Here is a 19,530-nt window from a genome sequence, read left to right as displayed (position 1 = left end):
ATGAATGTGTGAATATATGCTGAGATTAAAAAAAAAAGTATGTGCAAAGGGAGTACTCGAATAAAAGCATGACTTCCTGAAGGGGACATCTGTCACTTTTGTCTGACCAGTGTCTTTTTCCCTTCTTTTAATGATTGAAGGCAGTAGCACTCACTGTTCATCTGTGTAATTACGTCTTGCTCATTTTGTGTGGTATTGTGTGGTTGTCAATCAAAGAGCTTGCTCCCTCCCCTGAAGCTAAACTCTAGAAGAAATCTGAATTTTGATAGGAGAGACAATGACTAAAATGATTGGAACTGATCAGTCCAATGGCAGTGTCCTAGGTAAGACTCTCCTTGGAGTCACTGAATGCTGTCCTGATGGACTTGCATTTCCGGAGGTGTGAGTGGTGAAATCTTCCTCAGTACTATAAGCTATTCCACACTTTTAAAATCTATTATTAAAAAAAAATTTTTTTTTAGCTAGAGCTGATTTTTGTGGGTTGCAACCAAAGAGAATTAGCGCATACACTTTACTTCTGTTACAACTTCCAACCATAGCATTAGGGATGGAAAGGTTCAAACTGCGCATCCAAGAGAGGACCCAAGAGTAAAGATCTATTCAAGGACCTGAGATTTTATAACAAGTAAATTTATAATCCACTCTTTTTAACAACAACAAAAATTTCCCAGCATTTTTTTATAACATCATCCCAGGATGTATGTGTTACCAGTAACATAAAACGCTGAACAGAGACAAGGACTCTTGAGGAAAGTCCACTGGACTTGATAAGAGCAAAGCTTTAGCAGACTGATGGGGACAGAGTACGTTTATATGAGGGAAAGAAGGAAACGGGAGGATAGAAAATATAGGTTTGGCAAAGAAAAAAAGATGGAAAAGTAGTTGGAAGAATCAAGTAAAAATTCTTTTTGTTTTTAAGCTAGGGATGAGCTAGACATGTTTGGAGGCAGGAGAAAGAGGTGCTGAAAAGGAATAGGACAGCAGGGCTGGCTTCTGGGCATGTGACCTGTGCTCAGAAGGGCACTGCCCTTGGCCTTAATGCTCTGCTGTCGCTCTCTTGAAATTCTTACTATTTTTTGAGCCAGGACCCTGCATTTTTATTTTGCACTATGAAAGTGCTTCATAAGATATATGTAGGCTGATTAATGCCCCCCAAAGGTGCCCACGCCCTAATCCCCAGATCCTGAAAGTATGTTACCCTATGTGGCGAAAAGGACTTAGCAGATGTGATTATGTTAAGGATTTTGAGTTGGGAAGATTATTTTTGATTATCTGGTGGGCCCAATGGAATCACAGGGATCTTTACAAGGGGGAGGCGGTAGAGTTAGGTTTAGAAAGAGAAGGCATGTGACAACAGAAGCAGAGGGAGTGAGTGACAACAGAAGCAGAGGGAGTGAAACGTGACAATATGATGCACGGTCATGAGCTAAGGAACGCCTGGCCTCTAGAAGCTGGAAAAGGCAAGAAAACATATTGTCCCCTAGAGAAAGCCTCTAGAAAGAATGTAGCTCTGCTGATCCAGTTTGGACTCCTGACCTCCAGAACTGTAAGATGATACATTTGTTTTAAGCCACTAAATCTGTGGTAATTTGTTATACAAACGGTGGGAAACTAATACACACTGCATAAATGTAAGGTGATGTATTTTATTAGTTTACTAGAAATCAAGAATATTAATAAAGCTAACAGCAGCTGTCATTTATTGAACATTCCTTTTTTTTTTTTTCCGGTACACGGGCCTCTCACTGTTGTGGCCTCTCCCGTTGCAGAGCACAGGCTCCGGACGCGCAGGCTCAGCGGCCATGGCTCACAGGCCCAGCCACTCCGCGGCATGTGGGATCTTCCCGGACCAGGGCACGAACCCATGTCCCCTGTATCGGCAGGCGGACTCTCAACCACTGCGCCACCAGGGAGGCCCTGAACATTTCTTTTATACTAGGCACCATACTAAGCCCTTTACGTTTATAATCTTATGCAATGCTAGAACAATGTTTCAGGTGGGTATTAGTGTGTTTACTTTATAGACGGACAAACTGAGGCTCAGAGAGGTTAAGTAACTTGTCTAAAGCCACATAACAAACTAGGATGTTTTAGAGGTGGGAGCTGAACCCAGTTATCACTCCAAAATTTTCTGTGTGTTCATCCCCATTCCCAGATTTTATTATGAACTTGGGTTACGTCCCATCCTTTGTGTTTGTAATTATGTAATTATGTATATAATTATGTTTGTACGTGTCAGCATAGGAGTGGGAGCTGGACGAGGCAGAGGACGACATCCACGTCTGGGGCGTATAAGATGAAGGAGGAGCCGAAGCCATCTCCACAAGTCGCAGGTGGCTCATCCAGGCACCCGCGGTAGATGTGAGGCTACAGAAAAGTGGGTGAGACAAAGAAAGCGCCCGACACTTAAAGTCCAGGAGCCCTCGTTTCTCATTTGCGTAGATCCTGGAGCCTCGCGGCCGTGCGGTGTCAGGGGGCAAAGACACAGGGTGGGGCCCCTTCGCTCCCTTTCCAGGAGCAACTGCCAAGGGAAGGGGCGCAGCGGGTGGCCGGCTGCAAAGGAGGACGCTCCCTCCCACCCGCACCGCCCGCACAGCCTCTTGTTTTGGAGGCCCGCGTGGTCCCCAGTCATTGGCCGCCTTGCAGTCCGAAGCCCCGGGGAGGCGGAGCGGTCTCCGCAGTTGTAGTTCCCGGGTTCCCCTGCCGCCGGCCCCGCCTTCCGGCCTGAGGCGCCCTACCGGCCGCGCGGGACCACAACTCCCAAAAGGCCTCGCGGTCGGAGGGGGTGGGGCCGGCGCAGGGGAGGCCGGGGGCGGGGCCGCCTGGGGGATGAGGTCGGGGGCACTCGACTCACCAGCCTCGCTCACAGCTGCCAGGCGCCAGGCAGAGCGTCCCCTACCTCCCGACGGGCGTGCAGACCTCTGACCCTGGAGTCTCTCGGCCGCCGGAGTCGTCCCCTTGGGTCGTCGCCCGGGCCGCCCGCCGTTCTCCGGCCCCGAGGGGCCCGGCCGGCCGCGGCGAGGGGAGAGGTCAGCATGAGCCGGGGGGTCGGGCGGGCCGGCGCAGGGCAGGGGGCGGCGGCCGCGTTGCAGCTGCTGGTCACCCTGAGCTTCCTCCCGAGCGTCGTCGAGGCCCAGGTGAGCCCGAGTGATGGCGGTGCGGGGACCCCCGGCCGAAAGCCGGCGGCTGCAGCGGCGGCGACCGGGCCGCGGCTGAGGCGCGGGAGGGCCGGAGCCGGAGCCCGGCGTGGTTTCTGGCGAGCGGAAAAGATGGGGGGGGCGGGGAGGGGGGCTGAAACCGTGATCGTTGAGCCCAGGAAACGCCTGCGAGCCGCTCGCGGCGTACGGGGCTGGCGACACTCCTGGGGTGATGGCAGGAGAATGAGGAAGATGGTGACGGTCCCCGGAGGTGTTTTCGTTTCTGTCTTTCTGATGTTTAAGCGGCTGAGAGTGTGGCGGGAGATGGGACGGGAATGAAAACCTCCGCGTCTGTTTTGGGAAGAGAGCACGCAGAGAAATGGGGAAGCCCTCCCCGCGGCGAGCTCAGGGGGTCGGCGGGCAGGTGGAGAGGAGGTGACAGACCCCGCGGGCCTGCAACAGCCGTGTGGATCGCGAGGGGGACGAAACTTAACTTCCTCGACTTTCGGACTAGAGAACCCCTCGCATCTTCCCTCGCTCAGGACCGCCGTATTTTTACCCAGCTTGTACTCGGTCTGCTAAGTGGCGTCGCCGGAGGTCTGTGTCTGATCTTGGCTCCATCAGCAGTGAGGTGCTGGCTGGTAAATTAGGGTTTGGGGGTTGTCTTTGTGAGGCGTATCTTAAGGAAGGGTTCTCGATATGCTGGAAATCAGAGCGTTAGCTTCCCGCAGCCCTTTGCCTTAAGAAAGGTGTTTGCTTCTTTTTCATATAGGAGAATTTGAGTAGACCTCTGCCAGGTGCTCTCTTGCCTGCACCTGCTCCAAAGTGGCAAAACTGCTAAAAGCAAAAAACACAAAAGGTGTCTCAGGTGGCCCGATAATGAGGGAGACGTCGATTGAAGCAATTAATGCTGATTGTTAAGTAAAATTGAAGATAACTGAGGGTAACCGTGTAAACATGTTTTTCTCATTTTTTATTCAGACAGTGTCATAGTGTTATGGTGTTCTGAATCCCGAATGCCCGAATATTCAGTTTCTGTCCCTGTTTGAAGTTTTTTTTTAAGATTTTTTTTTTTTTGGATGTGGACCATTTTTTAAGTCTTTATTGAATTTCTTACAATGTTGCTTCTGTTTTATGTTTTGGTTTTTCGGCTGCGAGGCGTGTGGGATCTTAGCTCCCCGACCAGGGATCAAACCCGCACCCCCTGCACTGGAAGGTGAGGTCTTAACCACTGGACCTCCAGGGAAGTCCCTGAATATTTTTTAAATGAATGATTTGACAAAAATAAAAGGGGCAGACTTTTGGTTTGGGTGGGGAGGGGGGATGTTAAAAATGCAGATTCTCTGGGTCCATTACCAGATGTTCTGATTTAAGGGATCTGGATGTGAACCAGGAATCAGCATTTTAAACCAGCCTTGCAAGTAACTAATGCAGTTACCCTTGTAACTATCTTTTAACCCCACTTGGAAACACTGAAATAGATAGTGGCAATCTGGGCATATCTACCAGACTTACGAAAAGTATATTTTCCGAATTGTCTTTGGCAAAATTATTTTCTAGTTATTAGTGGGTCGTTTCTTTTTGAGAAGAATTTACATTTAGCTATTTTTTAAAATTTTGATTTTTCTCATTTTCTCTTTATATAGCATATATTAATTGTATACTTTATTACCAATGTAGAAGCTTTGTTTTAGGTTCCTATCACTAATTATGTGTATTAATGCTTTATAATTCCATGTGTACTTTAAGTTTTATTATATCCAAGTGAATATATGTAATTTAAGTTTCATTATGTCCAAATGAATATATATAGTTCAATAGTTAAAGATTTGCACATATTCAAGGTAGCATTGTACCAAACAGTCCTCAAAAATGAATATATATGTTTTTTGTTTCCAGTGGTACTTTCTAATATAGTGTTGGATCATATTTTAGATAGTACTTTAATCTGTAACATGTTTAAATATACATTATCTCATTTTATTTGACATATCTGTGGGCCGATTGAGGTAAATGACGTTAAGAGAGCTTACATGATAAATATCACACTTGTTAAGTAAGTGAACAAGATTAGACTGGAGCCCCAGTAGGCTTCTTTCTGGTTTATACAGTGCATCTCAGCGTGCTTGCTTCTTTGCGGTATAGAAATAGAGCAGAGGGAGACCCAGGAAAATAAAAAGATGGAACCAAGCCAGTTCTTTCTTTTCTCTTTCATACACTAAATTGGAAGAAAAACGGTAAAGAATAAAGGGAAGAATTAGATTTTTTAAAAAGTACTTCAGAAGAACTTAGTTAAGGAGATGAATATTTTGAATATTATCTCCTTACATTAAAAGCATAAAATTATTTTTAAGCACACGAAATGATAGGCATTTGTACACCACATACTCCATGTTTTATAAATGAAATGCAAATATGCTTTGTATTATGGCAAAATATAGGAACTAAAAACATAGTGCATACAAGTGATATAACAAGTTAATCTTCCTGTAAAGAAATAACTTCAGTCAGATATATTTTTAAATTTTTTAAAATGCATTTCTGAGGTGGCAGGAAATCAAGGAATACATAAAGCCGCCCCGCACCCCCCCCAGGATGGAAAGCCAGAACCTTGAGACTCAAACAGTGCTGCTTCAGTCCCATTACCTTGAGGACTTCCCCCGAACTCTGAACACCTTGAGCCTTCTGCTTTAACAACTGCATGGAGTGGAGTGAACAAATAAAGTGTGTGCCTGCCCAAAGAGAGGGAAATAAAAGGAGGCCCCACCATAAAGATTGGGCTCCACAGAGCTACATCTTCAATACAAGGGTAAATGAGAAATGAAACCCACCACAAGTAAGGGGAAAGTGAAGAAACTTGCTAGGGGAAGGGAAAAAAAAACTGCCTTGAGAATTTGTAACCATGAACCAGCCCTTATACAGGGCAAATTCATGCCACCTGTACTGGGAAAAGCTTTAAGTGGGAAATTTAATTTGTAGCAGCCTCAGGTTGGTACGCTCCCAGTTTACTGGTAAAAGCAAATATCCAAATATACTGGGATTTGTTTTCAACCCAGGCCCTAAAGAATTCTTGAAGATAAAGTGTCAGGAAGAATAAGCTAATAGTCAAAACACACAAAGGCACCATGAATGACATATTAGAAATATAGATTATAGAAATAGACCTATAATGACCTTAGATTTTGAAAATATCAGACATAATTTAAAATCACTGTTTAATGTGTTTAAATAAAAAGCCTTGAAAGTATGAAAAAGAACAAGAAATTTTAAAGAATTACCCAAAAGATTAAAACATAATGAAATAGAAGTTCTAGAAATGAAATTAAGAAATCAATGGATGGATTAAATAGCTGATTATACCTAGCAGAAAAAAATGATTATTGAATCAGACATCCATTTAATGTACTTTTCTTTCTACTTGACCCTCCAACACCTCCTTTTCCATCACTTTTAGCTTCATATTTCACTAACAAAGTTGGAGTAATCAGAATGATCCACATCTGTCCACCTACTAGTCTCTGACACACATAATTTGACTTCCTGTAGATTACCATGGATGAACTGTTTGTGCTCTTATCAAAGGTCAATCCCTCTACTTGTGTTTTAGTCCCATTCTTTCTAATTCAAGGACATGGCTTGAGCAAATCTTCCCTTTCTCTCCTGGATCATTGATTTTTCCTGCTCTAATGGACTGTTACTGTCATCATAGAACATGCTGTTAATTCTACTATTTTAAATTTCTCTCTTGAGCCACCCATCTCTTCTGACTCTGCTCAGTTTTTCTTTTCCCCTCTATAGAAAAACTCCTCAAAAGAGTTACCTTTATCTTTCCTCTTCTGATCATTCAGCCCATTCCAGCCTGACCTTTGGCTCTACCACTTCTTTAAAACTGCTCTTGTCAAGGTCACTAATGTCTTCCTTGCTGCTAAAGCCAGTAGTTTAAAAAGCTAAGGTTTAAAAACTATCGGCAGGGTTTCCCTGGTGGCACAGTGGTTGGGAGTCCGCCTGCTGATGCAGGGGACGCGGGTTTGTGCCCCGGTCTGGGAGGAGCCCACATGCCGTGGAGCGGCTGGGCCCGTGAGCCATGGCCGCTGAGCCTGTGTGTCTGGAGCCTGTGTTCGGCAATGGGAGAGGCCACCGCCCAAAAAAAAAAACAAAAACAATCGGCAGACTTTTTCACAGCTCACCACTCACTGTCCTTGAAATATGTTTCTTGGTTTTTTTTTCTTTTTTTGGTTTCCAGGATAGTATACTTTTCTGATTTTTTTCCCTGTCTTTCTGCAGGCCAGTCTTTCTTAGAATCCTTTGCTTGTTCCTCCTCTGTCCCTAACCGCTAATGTTGAACCTCAGGGTTCAAATCTTGTAGTCTTTCTTCTCTCCACCTTTGTCATCTCATTTAGTCTCTTGATTTTATTTTATTTTATTTTATTTATTTTTTTTGCGGTACACGGGCCTCTCACTGTTGTGGCCTCTCCCGTTGCGGAGCACAGGCTCCGGACGCGCAGGCTCAGCGGCCACGGCTCACGGGCCCAGCCACTCCGCGGCACGTGGGATCCTCCCGGACCGGGGCACGAACCCGTGTCCCCTGCATCGGCAGGCGGACTCTCAGCCACTGCGCCACCAGGGAAGCCCTAGTCTCTTGATTTTAAATACCATCTATATAACTGACTTTCAGAATCTCCAGACTAGGATTCTCAGCTCTAGATCCATACATCCAACTACCTTTTCAACCTCTCCACTTGGATAATTAATAGGTATCACGAACTTGATGTATCAGGAACCAAATTCCTGATTTTTTTTTCCCCCTCAAATCTGTTCTTCTACAGTCTACTCCCCCTTAAACCTATGCTGCAGCCAAGCTGACTTCCCAGCTGTTCCTCAAACACGGCAAATGTGTTCTTGCATTGAGACTCTTGGACTAGCAGTTTCCTCTGCCGAGCTAACACTCTTCTCATATATTCATGTGGTTCACTCGCTCACTTTCTTAGGTTTCTGCTAAAGCGTCACCTTATCTGCCATGTCCACTTACCTAAATTGTCGCCTTCCCTGACCATACAATATAAAAGAGAAACCCTTCATCCTTGCCTTGTACTCCATGTTCCTTTTAGGCTTTGCTTAAAGCTCTTCCAGTGGCTTCCTGCCTCACTCAGTGTTGTGCACGGTACAAAAACATACTTGCTCTTTATCCCCTATTCCTGGCACGAAGCTCCTAAAAGCCTTGGAATTTCCTGAGAAATAGGGGTGCTCCTTTCAGTCGTAGCTGAGTTTATGCTAATGAGGTGACTTAGTGGGAACCCCTAGAGAGCTTCAGGATGAGCCTGGTGCAGAAAGGCCAAGTGCTTAGAGGACTGGAACTTTCGGCCCTACCCACTGATCTCCAGGTTCGGGCAAGGGGTGCTGTAGATTGAGCTCTGTAAAAACTCATAGAACAGTGAGATTCGATGAGCTCCCAGGTTGATGAACGCATAGACTTGCTGGAAGAGCAGTGCAGAGGCACAGAACTTCTGCACGCTGCCCCCTCCCCCCATACGCCAATCAGTACCTTGCCCTGTGCATCTCTTCCGTTTGGCTGTTTCTGAGTTGTACCCTTTGCAGTAAACCAGTAAACATAAGTAAAGTGTTTTCCTGAGTTCTGTAGGCCATTCTAGCAAATTATCAAACCTGAGAAGGAAGTTGTGGGAACCCCTGTCTATAGCCGGTCTGTCAGTTACAGGTGGCTTGGGGCTGGCATCTTAAGTCGGGGCAGTCCTGTGTGTCTACACCCTTAATCTTTGGGGTCTGCTGTAATTCCATGTGATATCAGAATTGAATTGGGCACCCAGTTAATGTTGGAGAGGTGGAGAATTGGTTGGTGTGAGAAAACACCAGACTCAGAAAAGCCACAATCTTAATAAAGGTCCTCTAATTCTCCTTTTACCTACTATGTAGTCCTCCTTATTGTTTCTCTGAGCCGTTGGGCAAGCTTACTGCCTCAGGGCCTTCGCATTTAGTATTCCCAATGCCTGGAATGCTTCTTCCTCTCCCAGCCCCCCTCACCACCACCCCCCCACTAAAAAAGCATTGGTTTGCTCCTTCCCCTCTAAGTTTTGCTGAAATTTCAGTTGGACCTTCTATAATTATCCTTGTTTAAAAATTTAGCAGCCCCGATTCTGTAACACCTGTCTCAATTCTCTAGTTTTCCTCCATATCACTTTATTACTATCTGACAGACTCTATACTTTGGTCATTCATTTGTTTTTCTCTTCTATGAGAATTCTCTTTCTTCTAATATTACATTCCCAGTAATTAGAACAGTGCAGGGCTTATGTTAAGCTCTCAATAAATATGTTGGATAAATGAATAAATGAATGGAAGAGAAGTGCAAGTAAGTTATTCAGAATGAACCCCAGAAAGGTAACAGGATGGTAGATGTTTAAGAGAGCTTAAGAGATGTGAAGAATAGAGTAAGAAGGTCTGATATGATAACTGGAGTTCCAGAAGGTTAAAACAGAATAGGGAAAAAGCAGTATTTTTACTGCATGTCAATATGAAAAAGACAACCCAATAGAAAAATGAACAAAAGCTATAAACAGACATTTTACACAAGAATAGAAATGTTTTATAAAACATTAGAACTTTGTACCTCATTAGTGCAAAAAAAAAAATCAGAGACCCTTTCATGCTTACTAGATTGGCAAAAATGGAAACAGATTAATATAAAATACTGGTGAGGATATGATTCAACAATAACTCCCATCCGCTGTTGGTAGGGTTGTAAACTGGTACAACTGTTTTGGAAATAAGCCTGTCATTCCCTAGTAAAACTGAACATGTACTTCTAGTAATTCTACTCCTAAGCATATAACCTGGAGGAAGTCTTACACACACGTATATATCAGGAGATATGTACAAAAATGTTCGTATGACATTGTTCTTTAGCTGATTCTGGAAATAACCTAAATATGAATTGTATTAGTTTCCTATTGCTGCTGTAACAAATTTACAGACTTGGTGGCTTAATATAACACAAAGTTATTATCTTATAGTTCTATGCCCAGAAGTCTGAAAATTGGTCTTAAAGGTGTGATAAAGGTGTGAACAAGGCTTCTTTCTCCCTTTCTCTAGGGGAGAACTGTTCCTTGCCTTTTCCAGGCTTCTAAAAGCTGCTGTGTTCCTTGGCTTGTGGCCTCTTCCTCCATCTTCAAAGCCAGCAGTGTAGAATCTTCCAATCTTCCTCTGACTCTGACACACCTGTCTCCCTCTTGTAAAGAACTTTGTATTGGTTCCACCTGAATAATCCAGTGTAATCTCACCGTCTTAAATTCCTTAACTTAATCACGTCTGCTAAGTCCCTTTTAACATAGTCACAGGTTTCAGAAATTAGAGCATGGACATCTTTGGGGGGCCATCTCTCTGCTTACCGTATATAATAGATCAACAATAGAACAAATAAATTGTGATATTTTCAGATAATGTAACATTTACAGCAGTGAAAATAAATGAGCTACTATAAAATTCATCATCTTGATAAATGCCAAAGTAAAATGTTAGCAAAAGAAGCACATCACAGAAGAAGTCACACATTAGATTACATTCATGTTAAAGTTCAAAAACAGGAAAGAATAACCTAAGTACATTGTTTAGGGATACATATGTGATGAAATTATAAAGAAAAGAAATAAACGAAAGTAAAATTTTTACCTCTAAGAGGAGGGAGATGGATATAATTAAAAAGGGACTTCAAAGATACTGGTGGTATTCCATTTCTATTTATTTATAAATTTTATTTAGATATGATTGACATAATACTGTATCAATGTTAGATGTACAACATAATGATTTGGTATCTCTATATATTGTGAAATGATCACCAGAATAAGTCTAGTTAAAACCCATCACCATACATTATTAGAATTTTTTTTTCTTGTGATAAAAGCTTTTAAGATTTACTTTGTTAGGAAGTTTCAAATATATAATACAGTCTTATTAACTGTAGTCACTGTGCTGTACATTACATCCCCCTGACTTTATAGCTGGAAGCTAATACTTTTTAACCCCCTTCCCACATTTCCCTGAACCTCCTACCCCAGCGCCTCTGACAGCACTAATCTGTTCTCTGTATGCATACGCTTAGATTTCTTTTTGGTTTTTGTTGTTGTTGTGTTTTGTTTAGACTCCACGTGTAAGTGAGACTGTATGGTATTTATCTTTCTCTCCCTTAGTTCAGTAAGCATTATGTCCTCAAGTTCCATCCATGTTGCAAATGGCCAGGTTTTATTCATTTTCATGACTAGATATATTGTGTATATATACTACATTTTCTTTATTCATCCATCAATGGATACTTGGATCGCTTCTGTACTTGGTTATTGTAAATAATGCTGCAGTGAACGTGGAGCTACATATATCTTTTCAAGTTAGTATATTTGTTTTCTTCAGTTAAATACCAAGAAGTGAAATTGTTGGATCTTTTGGTAGTTCTATTTTTAATTTTTTTCTGGGCCCTCCATACGGTTCTCCACGGTGGCTGCACCAATTTACATTCCCACCAACAGTGCCCAAGGGTTTTCTTTTCTCCACATCCTCACCAACACTTGTTACTTCTTGTCTTTTTGATAATAGCCATGCTGACAGGTGTGGTTTTGATTTTCATTTCCCTGATGATTGGTGATACTGAGTACCTTTTCGTGTACCTGTTGGCCATCCATATGTCTTCTTTGGAAAAAAGTCTATTCAGATTTTCTGCTCATATTTTAATCAGATTATTCTTTGCTGTTAAGTTGTGTGAGTTCTTTATATATTTTGGATATTAACCCCTTACTGCATATGATTTGCAAATATTTTCTTCCATTCCATAGGTTGTCTTTTCGTTTTGTTAGTGGTTTTGCTTTGCTGTGCAGAAGCTTTTTTTTTTGTTTTGAAGTTTTTTCTTTTTTTAAATTAATTAATTTATTTATTTTTGGCTGTGTTGGGTCTTCGTTTCTGTGCGAGGGCTTTCTCTAGTTGTGGCAAGTGGGGGCCACTCTTCATCGCGGCGCACGGGCCTCTCACTATCGCGGCCTCTCTTGTTGCGGAGCACAGGCTCCAGACGCGCAGGCTCAGTAGTTGTGGCTCACGGGCCTAGTTGCTCCGCGGCATGTGGGATCTTCCTGGACCAGGGCTTGAACCCTTGTCTCCTGCATTGGCAGGCAGATTTTTAACCACTGTGCCACCAGGGAAGCCCTGTGCAGAAGCTTTTTAGTTTGATGTAGTCCCACTAGTTTGTTTTTTACTTTTGTTGCCTTTGCTTTTGGTGTCAAATCCAAAAAATCATCACTAAGACTGATGTCAAGGAGCTTAACACTTGTGTTTTCTTCTAGCAGTTTTAGGGTATCAGGTCTTATGTTCAAATCTTTGACCCACTTGAGTTAATTTTTGTGTATGCTGTAAGATAATGGTCCACTTTTCATTCTTGTGCATGTGGCTGTATGTCTGGTTTTCCCAACACTGTTTATTGAAAAGACTATCCTTTCCCCATTGTGTATTCTTGGCTCTGTTGTCATAAATTAATTGTATATTTATGGGTTTCTTTCTGGGCTTTTTATTCTGTTTTGTTGGTCTGTGTGTTTTTGTTTTTCTAGGTTTGTAATATAGTTTGAAATTGGGGCATATGATTCCTCCAGCTTTGTTTTTTCTCAAGATTGCTTTGGCTGTTCTGGGTCTTTTATGATTCCACACAAATTTTTAGGACTCTTCTATTTCTGTGAAAAATGCTGTTGGAATTTTGATAGGGATTGTATTGAACCTTTATACTGCTTTGAGTACTATGGACATTTTAACAATATTCTTCTGATCCATGAGTATGGAATAGCCTTCCATTTATTGTGTCTTCTTTAATATTTTCCATAATAAATTATAGTTTCTAGGTCTTAAACCTCTTGGTTAAATTTTTTCCTAGGTGTTATTTTATTCTTTTTGTTGCAATGGTAAATGAATTGTTTCTTAATTTCTTTCTGATAGTTTGTTATTAGTGTATGGAAGCACTACACATGATTTTTGTGTATTGATTTTGTATCCTGGAACTTGTTTATTAGTTCTAACAGTGTTTAGTCTAAAATTCTTTAGGATTTTCTGTGTATAATATCATGTCATCTACAAATAGTGAAAATTTTACTTCTTCCTCTCCAACTTGGGTGCCTTTTATTTCTTCTTCCTGTCTAATTTCTATTTTTTAAAATTTGGTTATATACAGTGTTTGTCTTAGTAGTAGCCTTTAACAGTTGGAAATAAGTTCACGGTAATTTTGTATGCCTTACTCCAGCCCCTACGCAATTAAAATTTTTAAAAATACTGTGGTTTACTAACTAAAAGTTAACAATTTAAGAAGAATTTGTAAGAATGAGCAGTCAGTGGGTAAAATATTTTTAAAGCCTAGAAAGATTTTTGGTGTGTATTTTGTTTCCTCTTTTCCCCACTTTTATTATTTAGGGGCCTAGAATTTGAAGTTTTGTAAGCAGTAAGCTCAGAGCAATGGAATGAAATTTGGTGGAGTTAGTGACAGGATCTTAGTTAAGTGGGATAGCAAAGCATAGTAGAACTTCTGAGCCACAATTATTGATAATGATTCTTTTTCTTTATCTCAAGATAATATAGCTCTAACTCTTTATGTTGTAGGGAGTTTGGTGACACATTTATACTCCTAGGGAAAAAGCGTGAGACAGAAACAACTGGGAAGTTTCCATTTTTTGATCGTTCTTTGCGTATATTCCTCTTGTGGATCACATGAATAACCTTTAACAGGCTGAGTCCCATTTTTTTTAAATTTTAATTTTAATTGAGATAATTGTAGGTTCCATGCAGTTGTGAGAAATAATACGTAAAAATGTCATTTACCCTTTATCTAGTTTTTTCCAATGGTAACATTTTGTAAACATATAGTATAATATTATAAATAGGACATAGACATTGATACAATCATGTGTATCTGTTTTACTTGTTTCATTTGTGTACCTATGGATTAGTTCTGTACTCTTTTATCACATGTATAGGTTTGTGTGTCCACCACCAGTCAAGATACTGAAAAATTTCATCACTGCAAGGATCCTTTCTGTTGCCCTTTTATAACCACACCTACCTCCTTCCTACCTTACTCCCCCCATCAAGCTCCCATCCCCTTCTCCAGTCCCTAAGCGCTGGCAACCAGTAAGCTGTTCTCCATTTCTAAACTTTTGTCATTTCAAAAATGTTCTATCGGGCTTCCCTGATGGCTCAGTGGTTAAGAATCTTCCTGCCAATGCAGGGGACATCTATTCAAGCCCTGGTCTGGGAAGATCCCACATGCCACGGAGCAATTAAGCCCGTGCACCACAACTACTGAGCCTGCGCTCTAGAGCCCACGAGCCACAACTCCTGAGCCCGCGTGCCTAGAGCCCATGCTCCACAACGAGAGAAGCCACCGCAATGAGAAGCCTGTGCACCGCAACGAAGAGTAGCCCTCTCTCAATGCAACTAGAGGAAGCCCGTGCATGGCAACGAAGACACAACATGGCCAAAAATAAAATAAATAAAATCAAATAAAGTTATTAAAATGTTACATGAATGAAATGATATGGTATGTAACCTTTTGGGATTGGCGCTTTTTCACTCAGCTTAATTCCATAAAGATTCATCCAAGTTGTGCATATTAATGAGTCCCGTTTTTAAATTTAGCTGAAGAATGTTTTATGGAATTTTTAGACTCAGCTCACTTTGTAAATATCAATTTCTCTTCGATTAATGTATACTTTGAGTAGTGGATAAAAGCATAGATTTTAAAGTGCAATAGACTTGTGACTTAAGTCTCATGTCTACTTTGGAAAAATTATTTTAACCTTGCTAAGCCTTAATATCCTTACATGTAAAATGAGGATAATAATACCATTTCTTAGGGTATTTAAAGAATAAATGAGTTAACATATGTAGTGGTCTTAGCATCATGCCTGTCACGTAAGTGTTCCATAAATGGCAGTCTAAAAGAAAGAGTTACTACAGCAATATTATTACAGCCTGTGATTTCTAGGTTAATCTTGGAAGAAGTTGCCTTAGCATTCCAATGACTATTTGGATTTTATATATGTTTAGTCAAGGGAGAAAGCATTCAATAGCTTTCTTTTTGACCGCTGAACAAAATGTTTAGTTCTTCAGAATGGGTATATCTAATCCTTCTATTGCTTTTTATTTAATTGACCATTGTAAAAAAGTGACTGATTTAAATGTTATATATCTTAATCAGCAAATACTAACTAAGTTGAATGCATAATTTAGCTTTTTATGTAATAGTACAGATTTGTTAAGATTGAAACATCAGTAGTTTACATCTTTTCAATTATATACATGTTTCCCCCTAGGTCACTGGTGTCCTGGATGACTGCTTGTGTGATGTTGATAGCATCGATAACTTCAACACCTTCAAAATCTTCCCCAAAATAAAAAAGCTGCAAGAACGAGACTATTTCCGTTATTACAAGGTATGGTTATAATTTCAGGTTCCGTTGGTACTAAAGATTTTTATATAGCTCTCTGCAGGTGCGACTCTTGCGACTTTTTTGGAGACCCATTTCTACTCAGCACCCTGTGTGTATCCTTTATCATTGGAATGTATTAAGTATTGCAGTGAAAACCTATTAGTCTTTTTGAACCCTAAGAATCTGAACTCCCTTCTTATGTTTGGGGAATTTCTCATTGTTCAATTTGGGTTTTGAGGCAGAGACTCCTTCCTCTAAAGAAGTTGAAAATGCCCAGGACTTATTTTATCAGTCTCCCTTGTAACTTAGGTTCTGTTATCTAGACACACCTACCCAGGCTCTGAGTTGTGCTGTTGGCGTTGTCGTGTGCTGTCGTTGTTAGTGGTACACGGTTCCACAGCAGCATTTGTTGGGTAGCTCACTGTGACAGGTGGCAAAGCAGCCTGAGGATAGAAGCAGAACACCATCCATAGTAAGACTGCAGAATTGGTTCTTAAGTCTAACAATAGTCCACGCTGGACCGTTTCAGAATAACCAATGGTAGTTTAAAGGCAGTAGCAATAACACAAATTCAAAAGAACAGTGGTTTAAAAGCTGCTGTTGTGTTCTTGCTCTCAGTATTTGGTTGGGTTTATAATTTCTTTGATTTTCATTTTTAGTTTATCTTAGAAAGTAAGCATGATTTCCTTTTTTATCCTGTTACTGTACAGGTTATCTTAGTCCTTTAAATATATTTAATACATTTATTTATGTGTTTATTTTTGGCCGCGTTGGGTCTTCGTTGCTGTGTGCGGGCTTCCTCTAGTTGCTGTGAGCAGGGGCTACTCTTCGTTGCGGTGCACAGGCTTCTTATTGCGGTGGCTTCTCTCTGCGGAGCATGGACTCTAGGCGCAGGGCTTCACTAGTTGTGGCACTTGGGCTCAGTAGTTGTGGCTTGCGGGCTCAGTAGTTGTGGCTCACGGGCTCTAGAGCGCAGGCTCAGTAGTTGTGGCGCATGGGCTTAGTTGCTCCTCGGCATGTGGGATCTTCCCAGGTCAGGGATCAAATCCATGTCCCCTGCATTGGCAGGTGGATTCTTAACCACTGTGCCACCAGGGAAGTCCCCAGTCCTTTAAATATTTTTGAAGGTTAAAAAATAAAACTTCCCAAATAATGTAAGTTGTGCAGAAAGATAACAAAGTCAAGACCTAAAGATTTGGGAACCCATCCCCTTTTCCCATCAGCCCCAAGAATATACAAAAAAGTGAATGTTTCTCCTCTATACAAAATCCTTTAGGAATACAGTTGCCATAAACTTACTTCAAAAAGAAATCTATACCTAAGCAAACTATTGTCTAACATTCTAGACATTTTACATACAAACAACACAGGTTCCAATAGCTTCTTCAGATTCCCACTCCTATGTCTATAAGTCTGTCTGCATTTGTAACTGCTTTCTCTTGCTTCCTTTCTGCTGCTAGGCTTAACCATATGAAATTGTTGCTTTTAGAGATCAGAATGGTTGAATGTTGCCAGTTTCATATGGTTCAGTCTAATACAGAGAAGGAAGTGTTCCTTCTATCAAAGACCATCCCTTCACAGAACGTCCAGATCACATATCCACTCAATATGTCATGGCCCTCACTCTTTCACACTTACCTTTTGGGATTATATCTTCTGTTTCTGTATCCCCATAGATCTGGTCAATAGTAGGCACTCAAATATTTGAATAAATGAATGAATATCTCATTGAATCTTTATACTGAAATCCTGTTAGGTCAACATTATCCACATTTTCCAGAGAGTAAACAATGGTTTAGGTATCCTAAGGTAGGGTACTTTTGTTGGCTTACAAACGAAAGAGAAGTTTTATTAAGAAAAGGTGTGGAGCAGCTCACAAAATTGAAAGATAAGCTGAAGAAGCATATTTCAGAAAAGACAGAAATTATAACAGGAACTAATGGCCATTCTCTTTATGATACTGCCAAAATTTTGGATCAGATTAACCATTTTCCCATATTTTAATATTACACAAGAGTCAGATTTCTGGGAGAGAGGGTCTAAATTGGTCTAGGCAGGGTCATATAACCCCACCACTTGACCAAAGGACAATTTGGTTAATAGTCCTATTTGCATTTGCATATTGTTTCTCCAAGAGAAATTAGGGGATGTTACAGAAGGAGGAAAAATGGAAGTTGAGTAGGCAAAAATAACAATGTGGTCATTGGCTAGCCAACATACAATTCATCGTCATACATGCAATTTAAAAAATGTTCCAACCAACATAATGAAATTACTGTGTATGTAACCGGAATATATTCGTACCCTTTCCCAAAGGAGGGTAATGCAATGATCTAGTTAATCCAGTTATCTTCAAGTCTAGGATATGTGGGTGCTATCTACTCTTCTTGTAGTTCTGTCAACCTGTGAATTCAAAAAAAAAAAAAAAAAAAAAAAGGAAATTTGACGTGGAGTACGTTAGTGGTGGAAGAGGTTAATTTTAAACACACATACATGCTTGTGATTCAGCAAGCAAGGAAATACAGGTAGAAGTAACAGTCTACCTCTATCAACCGGTCACGTGGCTGCTGTAGCTTGTATTTATATTTTTTCTCTTCTACTATCCGTTACATTCCTTTATTTGCCAAGTATTTATCGAATAATTACTCTGTAGCAGAGTGTATTCTAGGTGCTGTGGATACAGTAGTGAATAAAACAAAGCCTCTCACCTTATGAAACTTTTTATATGATTAGGGAGACAGACAATAAACAAGGAAACAATAAAATAGCATTTACTTTATAATCATAGGAAATTACATGGAGAAAAATAAAATTGGAGTTAGAGGATAATGGGAATGGAGAAGGTAGGTAGCCCTATTTTAAAGAAGGTGGTCAGGAAAGGAAGACATTCCTGCTGTGCCATTTGAGCAAAGACCTACCTAATGTGAAAGAGTCACCCGTGACAATCTGGAGAAAGAACATTCCAGGGAAGGGGAGTTGAACTGCAGGTATAAAGGCGCAGAGTGTTTGAAGACCAGTATAGCTGGAGGAAAGTGAATGAGAGGGAGAGTTGGAGAGGTAGGTAGGGGCCAGATTAAAAAAAAAAAAAAAAAAAAGAATTCCCTGGTGGTCCAGTGGTTTGGACTCCACGCTCTCCCTGCCAAGGGCTGGGTTTGATCCCTGGTCGGGGAACTAAGATCCCACAAGCCACTTGGGGTGGCCAAAAACAAACAAACAAGAAAACCCCTATGCTTTCATCTAAGCATTTAAATCAAAATTTGAGAATTAAACAATGACTTAATAAGGCCCTGTAGTTTTTGGGGTTTTTTTAAACCACAGTAAGGCTTTTGGATCCAAAGTGTGATAAGAAGCTATTGGAGGAATTTGGACAAAAGAGACTGTATGGGTGTGAGGCAGGAAACAGAGAAAGCACTTCTGAGGCTATTGCAGTAGTCCAGCTGAAAGATGATACGGATTTGGAATAGGCTGGTAGAGTTGGAAAAGGTGAAAATGATCGAATTAGTGCCATATATGAAAGGTAACACAGCAAGCTCTTCTGATGGATTGAATGTAAGGTGTGAGGGTAAAAGTGAACTCAAAGATGATGCCTAAGTTTTGAGCATGTTACCAAAAGTAAAATATATATATCATGGCCAAGTGGATTTCATTCCGAGAATGTAAAGATGAGGCTTTTAGATCTTCAATAAGATTCAGTACACATTCCTGATTTTTTAAAACGTTGACCAAGTAAGAATGACGGATACTTCCTTAACATGATAATTTCAACCCTAACATCAGCACTGCCAGGACCTTACTTCTGGGGAAACACTAGAGCAATTCTCCCTTAGGTCAGGAACCATGAGGAGGGGGTACCTACTATCTCCTTTACTGTTGGACCAAATTGGCCAGTATAGTCAAACAAGAAAAAGCAACTAGAAGCATAAAAATTTTAA

At 41.0% G+C, this 19,530-nt stretch overlaps 1 protein-coding gene across 6 annotated transcripts in view; it reads left to right on the top strand.

The window, feature by feature from the left end:
* Positions 1-2,811: 2,811 nt before the first annotated feature.
* ERO1B (endoplasmic reticulum oxidoreductase 1 beta) overlaps positions 2,812-19,530 on the top strand; it is an 81,511-nt gene continuing 64,792 nt past the window's right edge. For all 6 annotated transcript variants that reach the window (XR_003796937.1, XR_003796938.1, XR_003796936.1 and 3 more), the window contains exons 1-2: positions 2,812-3,137; positions 15,482-15,601. Coding sequence is in view for 2 of the 6 variants with exons in the window: in XM_029244553.1 (XP_029100386.1) it covers positions 3,036-3,137; positions 15,482-15,601 (222 nt within the window). In the remaining 4 variants the exon portion in view is untranslated. The remainder of the gene's footprint in view (positions 3,138-15,481; positions 15,602-19,530) is intronic.

Source organism: Monodon monoceros, unplaced genomic scaffold, assembly GCF_005190385.1.
Source record: "Monodon monoceros isolate NGI ecotype Baffin Bay Population unplaced genomic scaffold, NGI_Narwhal_1 Super_Scaffold_4, whole genome shotgun sequence".
Lineage (NCBI taxonomy): Eukaryota > Metazoa > Chordata > Mammalia > Artiodactyla > Monodontidae > Monodon > Monodon monoceros.
Note: the sequence above shows the minus strand (reverse complement) of the source record. Positions and strands in the feature narration are given on the sequence as shown.